At 34.3% G+C, this 18,924-nt stretch overlaps 1 protein-coding gene across 12 annotated transcripts in view; it reads left to right on the top strand.

The window, feature by feature from the left end:
• Positions 1 to 18,924, top strand: part of RPS6KC1 (ribosomal protein S6 kinase C1) — a 388,511-nt gene that overhangs the window by 71,610 nt on the left and 297,977 nt on the right. For 7 of the 12 annotated variants that reach the window (XR_012122859.1, XM_073216955.1, XM_037009917.2 and 4 more), the window contains 2 exons: positions 6,516 to 6,609; positions 18,003 to 18,365. The exons of 2 other annotated variants lie outside the window; for them this stretch is intronic. Coding sequence is in view for 9 of the 10 variants with exons in the window: in XM_073216955.1 (XP_073073056.1) it covers positions 6,516 to 6,609; positions 18,003 to 18,365 (457 nt within the window). In the remaining variant the exon portion in view is untranslated. Of the gene's footprint in view, positions 1 to 900; positions 1,020 to 6,515; positions 6,610 to 18,002; positions 18,366 to 18,924 lie in introns of those variants that run through there. 3 more of the 12 variants (XM_073216957.1, XM_073216956.1, XM_073216958.1) reach the window with 3 other exon arrangements.

The following is an 18,924-nucleotide window of genomic DNA, read 5'->3' as shown; positions in this document are numbered from 1 at the left end:
CTTTGAACATTTCCATCACACTTCAACAAGTTCCCTGGCACTCAGTTTCTCAAGCTCCATCCTTGGGCACCTAACTGTTAACCTCTTTCCTATGTAAGATCTGCCTTTCCAGGATATTTCAAATATAGGGAATCATACAATATGTGGTCTTTTGTTCTGGTTACTTTCACTTAGCAAAAGTTTTGAGTTTTATGCATGTTTTATCTTGTATCAGTATTCCATTCCTCTATGTTGCTGAATAGTATTTTTTTATGTAGATATAACACATTCTGTTTATCCAATGGTGTTTTGATAGGTATTATATTGTTTTCCGTTTTTGGCTCTTTTGACCAATGCTGCTGTGAATGTTTGTGTACAGATCTTTTTGTAGATGCATATTCTCATTTTTCTTGGGTGTGAGTGGAATGTTGGGTCTTATGGTAAGTTTATGAGGTCAGTTACCGAGTCACAGTAAATTTTTAAGAAGCCACCAAACTTTTCCAAAGTAATTGTATCATATTACATTCCCCAGCAATATATGAAAGCTCTAGATCTTCCACAACCCCACCAACACTTGGTATTGTGTGATTTTAAAATTATAACTGTTCTGCTAAATATATAGTAGTGTCTCACTATATTATTAATTTAGTTTTCTAATGACTAATGATGTTGAGCATGTTTTCATGTACTTATTATATATCTTCTTTGGTGAAATATTGTTAAAGTCTGTCTAGTCTTTGGCTGGGTTATTTGTTGTAAGAGTTTTAAGTTTTAAGTTCTGAACATATCCTAGATACAAGTCCTTTATTAGATGTATAATTTGCAAATATTTTCTCCCAATTTATAGCTTGTGTTTTCATTGTCTTAAAGGTGTCATTTGAAGAGCAAAAGATTTTAGTTTTGATGAAGTGTAATATATCATTTTTTTTTTCTTTTTGGAATCGTGTTTTTTTTTTGTCATATCCAAGAACTCTGATAAACCCAGAGTCAAGAAGATTTTCTCCTATCTTCTTTTCTAGGACTTTCGTTCTTGCGTTTAGGTCAGTGATCCATTTTCAGTTAGTATTTGTGTGTGGTATGAAATTAATAGTTTATATTTATCCTTTGGCACATGAATAGCTAACTGTCTTAGCATCATTATAGGAAAGACTTTCCTTTTCCCATTGAATTGCCTTGGCACTGCTACTGAAAAGGAATTGGTTGTAACTGTAATGGTTAATTTCTGGACTTTTGATGTGTTCTATTGATCTCTGTGCCTGTTCTTATACCATACTACATTGATTACTGTAACATTATAATAAATTTTGAGATCAGATAGTGTAAGTTGTCCCACTTCATTTGTACTTTTTTGGAATTGTTGTCAATTTTGAGTTCTTTGTATTTCCATAAAGATATTAGCATCAGCTTGTCCATAGACACAAAAAATTCTGGTGGAATTTTGATTGGAATTGTATTGTCTCTGGTTCATTATTATCTTCATAGTGTTGTCTTCCAATCTGTGAACATGAAATAACTCGCCACTTATTTAGGTATTCTTTAATTTGTCTCAGCAATGTTTTATAATTTTCAGGGACTGGCACTTATTTTGTTAGATTTATTACTAAGTATTTTATTCTTTTGATATTATTGTGAATGGAATTGTGTTCTTTCACTTAGCATTATGCTTTAAGCATTTATCCATGGTGTAGCATGCATAAGTATTTCATTTGTTTTTATGGCTGTATAATATTCTTTTGTATGGATCCATGGATATACTGTATTTTGTTTATCCACTCATCAGTTGATGCACATTTGGTTTGTTTACTCCCTTTTGGCTAATATGAATGGTACTGTTATGAATATTTAAGTTTTTGTGTGGACATTTATTTCCATTTTTCTTAGGCATATTCTTAGAAGAGGAATTGATGTGGAAGGATTTTAAATTCTTATTTACTTATTATAGGTCTATCCTGATTTTCTCTTTCTTCTTGAATAACCTTTGATAACTTGTATCTTCCTAGAAATTTTCATCTAAATTGTATGATTTGTTGGCATGAAATGGTTCATAGTGTTCCCATATAATACCTTTTTTTCTATAGGGATGGTAGTGATGTTGCCTTTTTTATTTATAAGTTGGTAATTTGTGTCTGGTCTATTTTTTTATTGGTCAGTCTAGCTAAAAGTTTGATTTTCTTTTTTTTGAAAAAATTTTTTTTTATTAAGGTATCATTGATACACACTCTTATGAAAGTTTCACATGAAAAACTTCGTGGTTACTACATTCACCCATATTATCAAGTCCCCACCATACCCCACTGCAGTCACTGTCCATCAGTGTAGTAAGATGGACAATGTATTCTTTATGTCTTTATGTGTGTGTGTGTAAGGCAGGTTTGCTAGCAACAGATTCTGTCTTTGACTGAAAATGTCTTTGTTTACCCTTCAATTTTAAAGAATAGTTTTGCTGGATATATAGAATTATTTAGTGACGGAGTTTCTTTTAGCATTTTGGATTTATCATTTCACTGCCTATCATTCCTTTATTGTTTGTTTTTATGAGAAGTCAACTCTTTAATTGTACTAGTTCTACTGTATTAGTCTTTCCATTGCTGTTTTAAGAATTTAGTCTTTGTCTTTCAACAAGTGTGACTCTAGGTGTTGATTGCTTTTTCTTTATCCTATTTGGGGTTTAGTTCATCTTCTTATATTTGTAGATCAATGTTTTTTGTAAAATTTTGAAAGTTTTCTGCCCTCATCTCTTCAAGTATTTTTTTGGTCCCTTTTTTATGTCCAGTACTCCCATTACATGTAAGTTGGTATATGCTTGATACTATCCCACATCTTTCTCCAGTTCTCTTTATTATCATTCAGACTTTATTTCCCCTATGATCTTCATATTGGATAGTTTCTATTGATCTTCTAGTTCATTGATTATTCTTTCTCAAATCTGTGGTTGAGCTCTTCTAGTGGATTTTAAATTCTATTAAGTATGCTTTTCAGCTCCAGGATTTTCATCTGGTTCTTTTTAAAAATCAAGATGAATTCACATAACCTAAAAATCACAGTTTTGAAGTATATCGTTCACGTGATTTAGTTCACAGGTTATGCAACGATCATCACTATTCCAGAACATTTTCATCGCCCCAAGAAGAAACCTCATACGTAGTAGCGCTCACTCCTCCTCCTCTACTTGCCCCTAGCAACCACCGTCTACTTGCTCCAGCCCCTAGCAACCACCGTCTACTTGCCCCAGCCCCTAGCAACCACCGTCTACTTTCTGTCGTGATGGATTTGCCTATTCTGGACATTTCACATGAATGGAGTCACACTATATGAGGCCTTCTGCATCTGGCTTTGTTCACATAGTTTAGTGTGTTCAAGGTTCATCCATGTTGTAGCATGTATCAGTCTTCATACCTTTTTATGGCTGAATAATATCCATTAAGTAGAGATGAATATTCCCCATTTTGTTTATCTGTTTATCAGTTGATGGATATTTGGATTGTCTCTGCTTTTGGCTCTTATGCTTCATTTGGTTCTTTTTATTTTATAACTTCTGCTAATTTGTATTTGGTATTTCATGAGTCATAGTCATCCTACTTAAATTCCTTAATCATGATTTCCTTCAGTTATGTGAACATATTTATAAATGGCTGCTTTTAAGTCTTTGCCCTCCAAGTCCACCATCTTTGCCCCTTCAGAGTTAGTTTCTGTTGAGTATTTTTTACCCCCTGTGTATGGAGCACACTTTCCTGTTTCTTTGTGTACCTCATAACATTTTTTTGTTGCTATTGCTGAAAACTGGAAAATTTGGATAATATATTCTAGCAACTCTGAAGTCTGATTTTTTCCCTTGAGGGTGTTGTTCCCTTTGTTTTGTTGTGTGTTTAGTACTACATCTGTACTAAATCTTTGGAGTCTGTTTAATGTGCAGTGTGTGACCTGATGATATTTCTGCTCACTTTTTCATTTTCATTGTAGTTTTAAATGTGGTCAGTAGGGTTTAGCCCTGTGTCAGGATAGCTTAGTGGTCAGCCAGGGACTGGTCTGTGCTTGTATTTAAACACTTGTTCTATTATAGGCTTCTCCCTATGCTTATGATAATTTGTGTGTTTACTAAATTCATGCACTTTTTAAGTTTGCCCTGGTTTTTACCTTCCTTCAGGATCTCTTGTATTTCTTCTGTGTGTGTGTGCCATCTTATGGTTTGCCAGGACTTTGTAGATGGCTTGATCTCTCTTTGGTCTCTTCTGCATGGACAAGCTTATTAAGAACCCCTATGGTTGTGTCATTTCCTGTATCTCTCACTGTCCATCTGGCTAATGTGATATAGTCCTTTCCTTGCTGCACCTTTATGCATGCTGAGCTACTGTTCCTTCAAATTTTTTTTGACGCTGAGATTGTTACTATTTGCTTGGGTTGGTCTTTTTTCTGTTTTTCAGTACAACTCATGCCAGTCTCCTTTGCAAGTGAATCTGCTGGTTTTCAAGGCTCATTCTGCCCTTGTCCCAGCTTGGATGGAAGGTGGGAGCAACCCTAGGCAAGAATGCCACAGATTCCTTTAGTTCTTAGTTGTGGATTTGTGTTTTTTTCCATAAGAAACTACTTCATTTGCTTTATGGTTTTTGGTCAATTACCAGAGCTCTCAAATGGTTGTTTTTGACAGTTTTCTCTAGTTGTATGTCACTGCCTTTTGGGGATAGCATTTGCTGATCTACTTATTTTACTATATCCAGATTCCTTCCCCTCTAGATTGACTTTTCATTAACAAAAAGTTTGAGATGCTGTGTAGTAAGACTTTCCATTTATTGTGTACTCAGGATCACTGAAAGTTTAATGTTTTTGAACTAGACTTTCAAAATAGAATTATGGCATATTTTTCTATCACTTCCCTTGAGTTCCTAGACAATGGGTTTTGCTATTACTTTGTTTCATTAAAGATTTATTATTTATTTTGTATGATATTTGTTAAATTAGGTAAATAAAATTTCTCTAGGATTATGAAGTAAGACATTTTTTACATTCTTTGGTATTTTATTTTTAATCCTAATGCAGATTTTATATCAGCTAATAATGAGTAACAAGAATTTATTGAATGCTTACATTGTTCAAACACTTTATATGTATGAAATCATTTAGTCCTAATAACTCCTTGAGTTAGTTATAGACATTATTCCCATTTTATGGGTAGGTAACCTAAAGTCATACACCTGTGGTGGGAGAGGTAGTTAATAGTTGAAAAGCAATTTCTGTTAAGTGAGATTGTAAATAAAATCAACATTGTCTATAAAATTTCTCAGGATAGTTGCAGCTTTTAAGATTTGGTTTGGATGTTATTTAAAGGATGGCTTAGTTTAGATACTCTTCTTTTTGAAAATAAATTCAGATATAAGCTATGATTTGAGTATTTTAATAAAGAAATCGAGTAATGTAAGTTCTTGCTTCTAAAGAAAATAATTGTTTTTAAAGCTTCAGTTTGCTTAACACTCTGGGAAGTAAAGTTGGGTCATTTGAGAGGGACCATTTAAAATTTCTCTTAAAGATATGCTGGCAGGGAGATTTTCCATTAGGTAAAGATAGTTGTTGAATTCTTTGTGCTGATGTAGAGAGGAAACAGGGTCTTGTGTTTCTCTTGGATTTTACTATCCTCGTAGGGCTTGGGGGCATAGAACTGTTGGTGGGAAGTAGAAGGAAAGATGTGAAGGAGCAGAAGAGCTATTATTATAATTAGTTATAATTATTTAAGAATTATAAGCCCTTATTATATTTGTGATAAGAGCAGTCCATAAAGCCACAGCATAAAATCACACCACCACCACTTGCCTGATAATAGCATTCTCCAGTTGCACATAGAGTAAGAGAAAATAGTCTTTAGAGGCCTGAATTTGCAAGCATAAATGTATAATGAAAATTAGGTCATTTGAAGAAATCAATTTATACTTACCAAAAGTGTGTCTCTTTAATAAAAATATCTTAAATTTATTTAGTTTTGATTACATTGTATTTAAGTGTTTTTCAAATTTAAGGCACTTCTGGAATTGCCTGAGGTGCTGTGTGATAAATTGTAGTTTTTAATTTGATAAAATTAAATAACTTCCTAATGCAGTCCATCATTATTGGTGTTTTTGTTTAATGCATTTTTTTGCATTCATTTTAAGGCAAAATGAATACTTTTCATAGATTTAAAAAATATGCTTTTTTAAAAGGCACAGTTAAACTTATATAAATTACTGATAATATTTCTATTGAATTTTTTAGTAACAATGTTTTAGAGTACTTCATATTTACAGTTATGCAGAAAATATAGTTTTCCTGTATTTCCGCTTTTCACTGAGTTTCCCCTGTTAACATCTTGCATTGGTGTGGTGCATTTGTTACAATTGATGAATGAATATTGATATTCCTGTTGGTTTTTTAATGGCAATTGTATGTAGTTTAATCGGTGAATAATTTCTTTAGTCCTTATATACACTCAGTTAAGATAACTAGTGTTAATTTATTAGTGATTTTTTAATACTCTTATTGACAATGAAACATGATTGCTCTGATCTTTTTAGGGTGGAATAATTAATGATGGTTCTGAGTTGATTGGTCCTGCTGAAGCTTGTTCAGACTCCCCCATTGATAGCTTTCCTGAGTGTAGTACAGAAGGTAAGAGATTAAATTTTTTTTTTCATTTCAGTGGTTTTGTCACAGAAGACTATAAATCATATTTTTATTGCAGAAAATAGAAATAGGAATTTGAGAGTATTTCACTGATTCTGAGATTTTTTTCTTTACATTTAATATCACCGATATTGGGTCAATGACATCTGCATTTAATTGACGGCTTTTTTTCTTTCTTAGTGATATATAAAATAGTGGTTCATCCTACAATTAGTGGCATCTAGATTTGATGAGATATGGTATAATGAGTGTTCAGAATATATATTGTCTAGTATAAAAATGCCTTGTTATGATTTACTTAGCAGCATGTGACTTTTAGACAGTTACTTTTAAGACTGGCTTTAGAAGTCTGTCATCCACCCAGAAAGAATAAACCTAAGGCAGTTTTAGTGCTTTTGATGTTTTATAATAGCACAAATCTAAATCAAAGTAATTGTTGTATTTGTAATCATTTTAATTCAAGAATGGCCAGTCTCTTGTTTTAGTCCCCTGTTAAGCCATCCTAGAATTTTTATGAAGATTTAAAATACAGTAGTCCCCCTTGTCTGCGGGGGATACATTCCAAGATCCCCAGTGGATATCTGAAACCACAGACAGTACTGAGCCCTATATATACTGTTTTTTTCCTGTACCTGTGTATAGACCTATGATAAAGTCTAATTTATAAATTAGGCACATTTATATGTTATAGTTTATAAATTTACAGCTCATAAAATAGTGGGAGATTAACAATAATAACAATAATAACTAATAAAAATAGAACAATTATATTTTCCTGTATGTGGTCTCTCTCAAAAGCTCTTACTATACTATACTTATCCTTCTGGTGATGATGTGAGATGATAAACTGCCTACGCGATGAGAAAAAGTGAGGTGAATGATGTAGGCATGGTGACACAGCATTAGGCTACTTTTGACTTTCCCGAGTCATCAGGGGGATCATTTGCTTTTGGACCATGGTTGACTGTGGGTAACCAAAACTGCAGAATGTGGAACTATGGATGAGGAGGGTCACTGTACATTCCTTTTGAGTTCAGGATTTCCTTAGCTAATTTGCTTCCAGGGAAGATTTTGAAGTTAAAATAGAGAGATTTGGGGATGGGGAAGGAGGAGTCTTTAAAACAGGTAACTTGTTTATAGGTGGCTTAGGTTTGGTTTATGTAAAAGTAAAACCATAGACTAGGTAGTATTTCTTGAGATTCTTTACAAGTAAGAGTTTACGATTGCAGAAGATGCTTTATAACTCTATTTTGTTAGGTAGCCATAATCTCATTGCAGTGATGTTTTTGGGGCAATGTACTGATGATACACATCAACAGACATAATGACAGATCTATTTCAGTAAATTCCGATCATGATTTGGTAGGCGCAGCAAGTTCCCACCTTTTGTGTAGGTTGATGCACTTAAAATTTACTTTTCTTTTGGTGCTACCATATTGAGAAGTATTAGCTCTTGCTGTTTTTCATGGTGGCTCCCATTGACTTAAAAGCCGTCTGTTGATTTACACCCAGTGTTCTGTGTAATGTAGGGTACCTAAGGACCAGAGGTCTCCACTGGGTCCTCAATACCTTTCACTCCATTCAGAATCGTCTAAAGTGATTAAAAACATTGTTGACGGTAATTCTACTTTATAATCCATCATGTTTTTTTTTGAAAAAACATCTATTCTCTCTGACCCTGTTTTTGAGCTGACGTCTTTGCTAGGCTTTTGGAAAATCTAGTCCCTGCTTGGGATCCCAATGTGATTCTGTTTCTAGAACTAGTTTCCTTGGAAGGTGACTTCTGTGGGATAATCTGGATCTGTCTTTTGCCTCCTGAGAGAGGAAGAAGGTGTTTTCCACCTGTAAAACGTGCTGATTCTGGGACACCCAATAGAGAACAAGTAGAGTTAGAAAGGTCGGTAGGAGAGTATTCCATGAGGAGTACACTGGAAATAGCAGAATGTTTCTTCTCTCTCTCTTTTTGTATTTTGATACAGGAAATGAAGGTTATGTGATTTGGGAATGGTTACATTCTTTAGATACCCATAATAAGCCTTCATTAGCAGGTGGGAGTCAGCCAAGGCAATTCTGGGTGAGAGTGATGCAGAGATGTGTTGTCCTCTGCGGTAGTCTAGGAGAGAAGGGGAGGAGCTTTATTATTAGGAATGACTTTTCTTGGGATGGTGTTCTAAAATATGGAAAGCTGCTTGGGGGACAAAGGCAGCTGTATTAATGTTAAAGGAGATACAACCTAAAGCTCGGGTGAGCTTGTAATTCATTCTCCAAACTGGGCACTTCTGAGAATTAAAGAGGATGCTATTAATAAGTATAAGACAGCAAGCGTAAGCCAGGCTATCTTGGGCAAACCTGTCAGTATGGGCCCCCCTAGCTAAAGTAGTTGTTGTAAAGTTTACCGTTGAAGTTTCAGAAAGTTTGGTTTTCCTTGGAAGGATTTAACTTTAAGCAGTGAGCTTTCATGAGAGGACTTAGGACCAACACTTTTTTTAAAAAATGTTCTTGTTAACGTTTTAGTTAAAAAAGACAGAGAAGACTTATAATACCTGAAAATATTGATATTTTATCCTTTCAGTGCATAATTTAGTTTCTCAACTGTATTACCATCTCTGAAACACACTGTGATCCATAAAGATCCATAAACCATGAACTTGAAATGCTGTTGATGCTTGTTTTATACCCCCTCCCTTTATAAAAGTCTTTATGCCTTGGTAATTAATCCTACTGAGAGACATCTTGTTGACAAATACAGCTCAGAGTGTCAGACAGCTTGTGAAATTCACTGACTTTAGAGGGGAATTGACTTTTAAATATCATGAGATTGTTTGGCATACTGGGCAAGTGGAAGATTTACTTTGATACCAAAAGGTCTGCAAACCCTGGACTGCCAAGGGAGAGGGTCTCCAGTAACAAAAGAGTAGAAAACCTGGCGCTGCCCAAGCCTCACAGGTGTGCCGTGGAAATAGAGGGTTATAGTGGGATTGTGGTGGCCACTGCCTGTCATTTGGATTTAGAGCCAAAGTGTGAGGAGGTGACTCACTCCATAACAACTCCTCTGAATGCAGTATTTTAAATGGTGTTTTGAAGGTGGATTCATTTTTCAGACTTGTGATTTAGTTTGCCACAGGAATGAGCCAGAGGGGCAAATCTTAATATACAGTCTGCTGCTTCAAGGTCTTTGAGTTCACGTTAGAATGACATGGCAAGTATATTGCCTCTCAGAGAACAGATGTAGACGCTAAATGATGATTATTTTTATTAGTACCATAAAAATGTAATCAACAGGTCTTAATTTACCTTGAAAGGAAGTTTCCTGAGGAAAACATAAAGAACTGGATTAGTGGTTTTTAAAATAATTATTTTATAGTTCAGTGGGATAGAGGAAATCCCTCTAAAGTTTCATAAAGCCAATGATCTGGCAAACATAGTTTATCTAATATAAAATGCAAAGTCATGAAATTATTCAATAAGTTTTTAGATAAAAAGTTAATATTATTTTATGTTTTAAAAATGAAATAAATGCTGGCTACTCTTTATCTCCTTTGTTCAGATAAATTAAACTATATTTTCTTAAAGATGAAAAAAGATGTTAGCATCTTATTTTGGTTTCAAACTTTGATCTTTTTGTCTGAGTAAATTTAGCTATGAAGCTACTGTGGCATTTGTAGAAACCTAAGTGGTGTATGAGAGTTGAGCTTCTGATATGTTTCCCTCAAATGTTGGCCTGTTTGAAGGATGTAGGTTTGCTTTACTGCTGTGCTGGCCTTGACACTGGGGCCTCTGATGTTGGTATAGTCTCGTCTGGTAACCTGTGTCATTTCCTTTTACTAACACATTACTTGACTTCCTTTGCAGTTTTTGGAGGGACATTTTCCAGTTGTATGCAGCAAATAAGAGAAAATAATTAGGTGATTGTAACCATACAAATTGAAAGATAAGCTTCTTATATGTAGAAGATCCTAAGAGTGACTATTCTTAAATGTCTCCTGGAGTAGCCAAATCTACCTTTTTTTTTTTTAACTTGTAAATTGTGGATTGAGAGCTCCCCAAGTGCTCATTATAATAATTGTAGACACAAGAAAGGATCTATTAAGCTGTCTTGAATTAGCCGTTTTAGAATAAATGAGATGTACAGTTTGAGAATAGCATCTATTGCTGGTCTGTATCAGGGATCTCTTAAAAATACTCTCAGTCTAAGATTTGTGTTCTTATTTGATGGCAGGTAGTAATTCCATTATGCAGATAAGCATGAAGATTATAGTTGCACTGTGTTAAATTGAGTGATGTTGATTGTATTTAAAACAGTAGAGTGGACTAATTAGAAAGTATATGGTTAGTAGGTGAAAAAAATCTATCAAAATACCATTTTCTTACTATTATATTTTCTTTTTATTATTTGTGTTATTTTCATTTAGTTGATTTGAAGTTGACACTGAGGCAGGATCATTTTAAAAAGGAGTGTAATTCGGTTGATTGGTTAATCAACAACCTTGATCAGTTTTTTTTTTTGAGAGGGCATCTCTCATATTTATTGATCAAATGGTTGTTAACAACAATAAAATTCTGTATAGGGGACTCAATGCACGATCATTAATCAACCCCAAGCCTAATTCTCAACAGTGTCCAATCTTCTGAAGCATAACGAACAAGTTCTTACATGGTGAACAAGTTCTTGCATAGTGACTAAGTTCTTACATGGTGAACAATGCAAGGGCAGTCATCACAGAAACTTTCGGTTTTGATTGCGCATCATGAACTATAAACAATCAAGTCAGACATGATTATTCATTTGATTTTTATACTTGATTAATATGTGAATCCCACATTTATTCCTTATTATTTTTTTAAATAATAAACCTTGATCTATTTTTAAGACAAGTTTGAAGTCTGTGCGCTACGAGATATAGTTTTAAGATAGCATTTAGAAAGCCTAATTAAGCTTTTAAATTTAAAGTAGAATTTAGTACAAATTTCCACTAGGTGGCACTATGAGCACTCTAAATCTTACTGGGATTATTCTAGGCTTTCCTGTATTTAATGTTAAGAGTATGCTTGTTCAATAGCTCTCTCTTTGTTTTTTGTTTTTGAATCCCTTGGCTAAGTCCTTTGGCTTTTTCTTTTCTTTTTTTTTCCCTTTTCCTCTTAAGTGCTTATCTACTTTTATTCATTGAGGATAATGTTTGGATAACTGGAGTTTAGGAGGTGGTTGGGGCAAATAAGAAAAAATTCATCATATGTCGTGAGGATGGTTTTTAGAGTAGAGGGAACATTAGAATACATAGGTAAATCTCTTATTTACAATTAAAAATAGGAATTTCAGAGAAGTTAAGCCATGTGCCTGAGGCAGTGAAGGCATGCTAGATATTTAATAGCAATCACAGAGCTATATTTTGAAGTGAAGAGATAAAATTTTATGGAGAGGAAAGCAGTATTTGGTATACATACTCAGTGTGAGCTACGTGTGTGCTGGTAACAGGTTTGACTTGTTGAGAATATTCTGGGCAGTTAGCATAAAAAGTTCATTAGGTTGGAGGGAAGCCAACACATAGAAAATTGTTGTTCTTGATAAAGTAACAGTATTTGGGTTATAATTGTGATTGATGTGTCATTTTCTGAGTTTATTCTGTTTTTCACCAAATATGTGGTAGATATTTTGATGCTGTTTTCATAAATTTTCAAGGGTAAAGCAAAGACATATCCTAAGGACATTAAAAAATGTGAAGCGTCAGAGGAATGGTTTCAATTTAGCTGTTACTAAACGATGAGTTGGTTTTCAAATACAGAAATCTTAACTAGCATCAGTTTTTAGATTAGGTGTTCACTTAAAATCATATTTATAAGGGCTTGTTTCTTCATGGAGGTTGTTATGTATGTCTTCTACCTCAGAGCGACTCTTGTTCTGTTGGCTAGATATCTTGCTTTATGTGTGAAGCATGAGTCACTGCTACTAGGAAAAGTAGAAATTTCGTTTTGTTGACTGACAATATTTGAACTTCAGGGCCCAGTGAAAGCTATCAGCTAATAATAATGAGGCCATGTATTTTATATATAGTCCACCATTGGAGACCACCTGTTGTTCTAAAGGAAACTGATTCCTTTTTGCAGATGGTCTTCAAACACAGGTTTCTGATAGTTTATAGTATAAAGATTTATTCTGTGGCAACTCAACCTTTTCCCCAGGTGCCTGTCTTTCAGAGATGGTGTCCTAGACAGATTTCACTATACTGGCCTACTCTGAGCAGTTCAAAGCACAGAAGGTGAGGGTAGGTAGGTGAACTGGGATGCTATATAAACCCCTCATGTCTGTAGCTGCTTTTTAACCAGTCACCTGGGGTCCTCTAATGGCTCTGAGACGTGAATCTCTGTGATACGATCCTGGAGGGAGAAAGCTTTCATAGAACCTTTGACTCCCTCCGCCCCCTACCATCCCTTCCAAAAAAAGGCTTAGGTCTTTGACTTGATAGTGTTGGTGAAGGACGCACCTTTTACTCTCTTGATGGCCCAGAGAGCCCCTTTAAACATGGATTAACTTCAACTTGATTTAACTTTTGACAAATAGTCTCTGTATTATCAATTGTTGCCCTGCCTTATCTGCAGTATTCATCCTACTAACTTTCTTAACTGAAACCTTTTACTTGCTTGCCACACCCTATATCTTCTTAACTTTCTGGATTTCAGGGAGCTAGTCTCCACTTCATGTAATGTTTATATATAGCTTTGTATAAGGTTGAATGACAGGATCATGATTTCAAGGAGTTGAGCAAGCACTGTATTAGGTAGATATATTATAAAATGAATAAACTAGGTACTGAGTATTTGTGTGTGTGTGTGTGTGTGTGTGTGTGATTCATTGCTGTGGTGAGGAAGGGGAGTGTTCTTGAGCTGGTTGGGGAATACTTTATTGAGAAGAAGGGGATTTAGAAATTGTTTAAATATGGAAGAAAAAGATATCAGTATGGTTGAGGAGGTATGATAGGGTTAGGCTTTTCAGGTATGGTAGGGTACAATTTAAGAAGAGAATTAAAACAGCAAGATAGGCAGGGACAAAGTGTCGAGGGGTTAGTCTGCTTTAAACAGATCTGTCTTTATAATCATTTCTATCTTCTCTCAAGTAAGGAATTCTTTGGCACTGGCTGCTGGATGTTTCACACTGGCCTCTATTTCATAAATGATGTCTGAATAACATATCTTTATTCTCAAGTTCCCAATTTTAGCTCTTGTTTCATCTCTTTTGATACCCTTCATATACAGAGTCATAAGGGCTTGTCTTGTAAGGAGTATGGTAAGAGTCACCTGTAATCCCACCATATAGAAAAAATTATTAATGTTTAGTGTACCTTTGTAGCCTTTTTTTTTTCTGTTTTTAAATTAAAATTATACACACACACATATATATAGCTCTGCAGTTTTTGTGTAATAGATCATGAATACTTTAGCATTAAATATTCTTCTAGAACATACTTTTAAATACGTATAAAATTTTATCATAGGGATGTACCATAATCCCCTATTGTTAGGAATTTGTTATTTCCAAGTTCTCACTAATTTTTGTGATATTCTTGTATATAGATCTTTTTTCATATCTGATTGTTTTTGGTATAAATTGTTGAATTTCTGGGTCAGTGATACAAGCCTTTTTTTGCACCCGGTAATGCATTGCTAAATTGTCCTCCAAAAAGGTAAAACCAGAAGTCTTTTTGTTTTCCCTTTGCTTATCTCAGTTAGGCTAAAAACATTCCTCTTCCTCAACTTCTAATTTTTATTTGTTTATTTACTTGGGAAGATTCTTCATTTAGAATTAGGTAGAATTTGAAAATGGAACAATTTGTATAGAATATTTATTACTTTATTTTTACTATCTTTCTCCCTAGGTATTTGGATGGTCTTTTCTTACATAGTTTCATTTAATCATGATTTCTTTTGCTAATAAAATAAGTTTGGAAAGGTAAGAGGAAATATGACTATGTCAGTAGAGTTCTGTGGTCAAAAGTCAAGAAACTGAGTACACATAACTTTACCCTTCTGCCCTTTGGTATTATTGTTCTTGGTAGAAAGGAAAATCAGGCAAAGCATAGAACGGTACAATGTGATAGATGATGCGAAGGTTATAGTGACAAGACATGGGAGAGCAGACAAAAGATCTTAGCAGCATTTCCTTTCTTTTGTGATTAGCTGTATAAATCAGAGCATTTTTCTGAGCTTTGCCTATTTTTAATTTCAGTGGACCAGGTTGTATAAAGATACCATTTAAGGAGATGTGCATTGAAATATAGAAAATACTTAAAATTATTTAAAAAACTGTTAATAAGTAAGTTCTCAGAACAGTGGATAAGTAATTTTGTAAATTGCCGTAAAAGATTTTGATTTTGAAGTACTCTCTGTATAGTTGAAATGTCAGAGAAGTGAAAAGATCTCCACCAGGTCCAGTGAATCTCATGTGAGATTGTGGATTTAATGAAATGTTGCTTTTAGAGGACAAAATTAGTTGTTTATGGATATTCTAAAGTTTTGGAAAAAACCGTGAAAACAGGATACGTTGATAGGGTACCAAAGTAGTGTCTAAAGCTGATTTGAAATTTGAGCTTAGATGCCAGTAACATGCTTTTACCCTAACTAACTTTATTTGATATGAAGTAAGCAATTTCAGTCTATAATAGGGGTTGACATACTGTGGCCCATGGGCCAAATCTGGCCTGCCACCTGCTTTTTTATGATCTAAAGGTAAGGATGGTTTTTACATTTTTCAAAGGTTGACAGAATTCAAAAGAATATTTTTATATGGCATGAGAAAATTATATGGAATTCAGATTTCAACATCCATAACTAAAATGTTACTGGGAAGCAACCATGCTTATCCATTTATATATTGTCTGTGCTGCTTTTGAACCACAACAGCAGAGTTGATTGGTTGTGACAGAGATCATATGGTCCACAAAGCCTAAGATGTTCATTCTCTGCCCCTCAGGACAAAAAAAGGGATCAGTTTGTCTATCCTTGTTCTAGGTGTATAGTCTAATCCACCTTTAATTTTGATTTAATATATGATCCTGAGGAAGTAATTTTCTTCTTAATATATTTTCCAAGAGACTTGGCACTCAGTATTCAGTGGTGATATAAATCGCAGTTGTTTCCAAACTTAGTTTTTATATAACCCTACTGTCAGTCTTATTTAATGATACAGATCAGTGGCTCTCCTGATTTGGTCTTTAAACCCCTTTCTGTTCCTTTTCAGTGGGTCCCCAAGGGAGAAACTGTTTTTATAATAATGTAGGAAGTTATTTGCTGGTTTCATTGTATTGCCATTTACAGTGATAATACAGAAACAGTGGTGGGTAAAACTGTTGTGTCTGAGCATGAATCAAGACAGGGACATCAGACCATAACAGTAATCATTGTACATACTTGCAATACCAAGTGCTAATTCTACCTAAGAATGGCCTTGATAAAACAGTAAAAACTTAATTTTATTAAGACTGAACCCCTTGGTACATGTCCTTTTGCTATGCTGTGTGGAAAGCATACATAATGGAAAGTATACATAAACCACTTCCACATAGTGAACTACGTGGTGGTTGTCCTGAGGAAAAGCTCTTGCATAGTTTGAACCTTGAACTAGCCGATTTTTTTCTGGGATGCAATTTTTGCTTCAACGAATGATTGACAAACTATCATTATTCAGATATTTGGCAAACATTTTTTTGAAAGTGAGTGAACTGAGCCAACACTTAAAGGAAAACAACTGATTATTTGTTGCCAACGAAAACTTAGAGTTTTCAACCCCAAATTAGTACTTTGGAGAACTTGCATTTACTACTTTGAGCTTGACAGTTTCCCAGTGCTTAAAAAATATTCTGATGAGATTGGTGGTGACAGTAAATATGTGATTATTTTGCGGGGATATTGTAATAATGAAATTTGTCACCGTTTCGAAGATATGTTTAACTCAGGGAACCAGGATTTTCAAAATGACCAATGTGTGATGTTGCAAAGTCATGCATGGATAAAAGATCCATCCAGCATACAAGACAGACCAATGGATTTGAATGTAACAAGAACAACTTTCATCAACAGGAATTTATATTCTACATGGCAGCTAAGCTTTAAGAAACTGCTACTTGTCAAGTTTTGGTGTAGTATCAAAAAACAATGTCCACAATTATTTGGAAAGGTTACTAACAGATTCACCCCATTTTCAGTTACATATCTATATGACCTTTCTTAAAATCTTTCAACTAGAACAACCTGTGACAACAGATTGAGTACAGAATCAGATAGAAATATCTAGCTAAGATGGATCTGTTAACAAGATTTGCAAAAATGTAAAACAGTGCTATTTATTGCACTAAATATTTTTTAGGTTTGGAAAATAGTTGTTCTTTATAAAAGTTATGTTAACATGTAGTGGGCTTTGATGTTTAACTAAAAAATGTTTTAGTCTATTTTCTAACTATCAAGCTTGGTCAGTATTTATAGACATAATGCCATAAACAAAAGTTCTTTGAGGTCCTTAGTAATTTTTAAGAATATGAAGGGATGTCATAGACCAGAAAGTTTAATAACTTGTTGTACATCATACTCAGTTATCATGAGATCAGTTATGTGAAATGGAAGAAGTAATTTTCATTGTTAAATGTTTCAATAGCACCTGTGAATCATTTTCTATTAGAAAACTACGATGCAACACAAACCAAAGCACTCTCTAAAAGCTTGTGGAAGAGGCTGAAACAAAAATTTCTAAAAATTCAGTCCTCAAAAAAAACCCTAAATGGCATGTATCTGACAGATGTGGATGGTTACCTAAAAATCACATCCCTGAGGATACATTATATAATAGTTAAATAATTTGATATAACTGCTCCAATAGTTACAATTTAACCATCGTCTGTTATACTTCATATGTGTTAACTCTGTCCCTAACTTAAAACCCTACATAGTAAGTAATATTAAGTAACTTGCTGTTTGTCACATAGTTTAAGTGTCAAGAGCTGGGATTCCAGCACTTTTTATCTTGCCCTAAAGCTCTTACTATTTTCCCTTTATCATAATGCTGTTGTTCACAGCAACTGTGTGTATAAGCATCAGCTTTCTGTAAACAGTTTATAAAAAGCTCTGTGGTAAAGGCTTTTCGATAACAAGGTTAGACAAAGACTTGTCTTCAGTTCTAGTTTGATAATTGTTAAGGAGATTGTCTTCCAGAGTTATAAAGACTGTAAAAATGAATGAACTAAGCTGAAGCAAATTGCTAGACACTGACTTCCACCTGTAAATTACAGCCTTCTTCATTGACTTGGGTACTATGAAAAAAATGGTCAGCATGATTTATATTCTTTTGGCTGGTTCTCAATTTTAATATCTGTTTACTGTTGTGATCATATTTCTAGGCTTCTCCAGTGACAGTGATATGATATCTCTTACTGTTGATGTGGATTCTCTTGCTGAGTTAGACGATGGAATGGCTTCCAATCAAAATTCTCCCATTAGAACTTTTGGTCCCAATCTTCCTTCGGATTCGTCAGCACTAGGCGCTGTTGCTTCTGACAGCGAACAGAACAAAACAGAGGAAGAACGGGAAAGTCGTAGCCTCTTTCCTGGCAGTTTAAAATCCAAGCTTGGCAAGAGAGATTATTTGGAGAAAGCAGGAGAATTAATAAAGCTGGCTTTAAAAAAGGAAGAAGACGACGACTATGAAGCTGCCTCCAATTTTTATAGGAAAGGAGTTGACTTACTCCTAGAAGGTGTTCAAGGTACAATTTTATCTGTATTAATATGTTTTGGTATGTTATATTGGTATCTGGGAAAAAAGTATGTACATATAACTATCATATGTACAGTCCTATGTAAAAACAAGATTGAAAATGGGACACTGCTGAAGATTAAATGACCTAAGTATGGATACACATATATATATACTTTTAGTTAACAATATCAAAAATACTTCACACTCTACTTTGATCAATGAATCAACAAAAACAGGATTAAAAAAACAAGTTTCCACGTTTCTTGTATGAATAATAATGTTTTTTTTTTTCTGACATGGCCAGTGTTGTACCAGCCTTCACCTCTCTTGGGAATATTTGTAAAGATTCTTTAGTCTCGGTGGCCTGAAGACATGACATGAAATGGGCTTTTAAACCGAGTGTAAGGGGCTCTTGGATTTGCCTACTGTTCTGTTCTTTGTTGGTTGCAGTAAATTCTCAGCTAGTTAATGGGGGTGATGCTGGACATGTAGAGCTGAATATTGCTGAGTGTCTGTAAGTAGAACTTACCTTTTTTTCAAAGCATCAGTTTTTGTTTTAGTTATTT

Source organism: Manis javanica, chromosome 11, assembly GCF_040802235.1.
Source record: "Manis javanica isolate MJ-LG chromosome 11, MJ_LKY, whole genome shotgun sequence".
Classification (NCBI taxonomy): Eukaryota; Metazoa; Chordata; class Mammalia; order Pholidota; family Manidae; genus Manis; species Manis javanica.
This window is presented reverse-complemented; position numbering and strand designations above follow the sequence as displayed.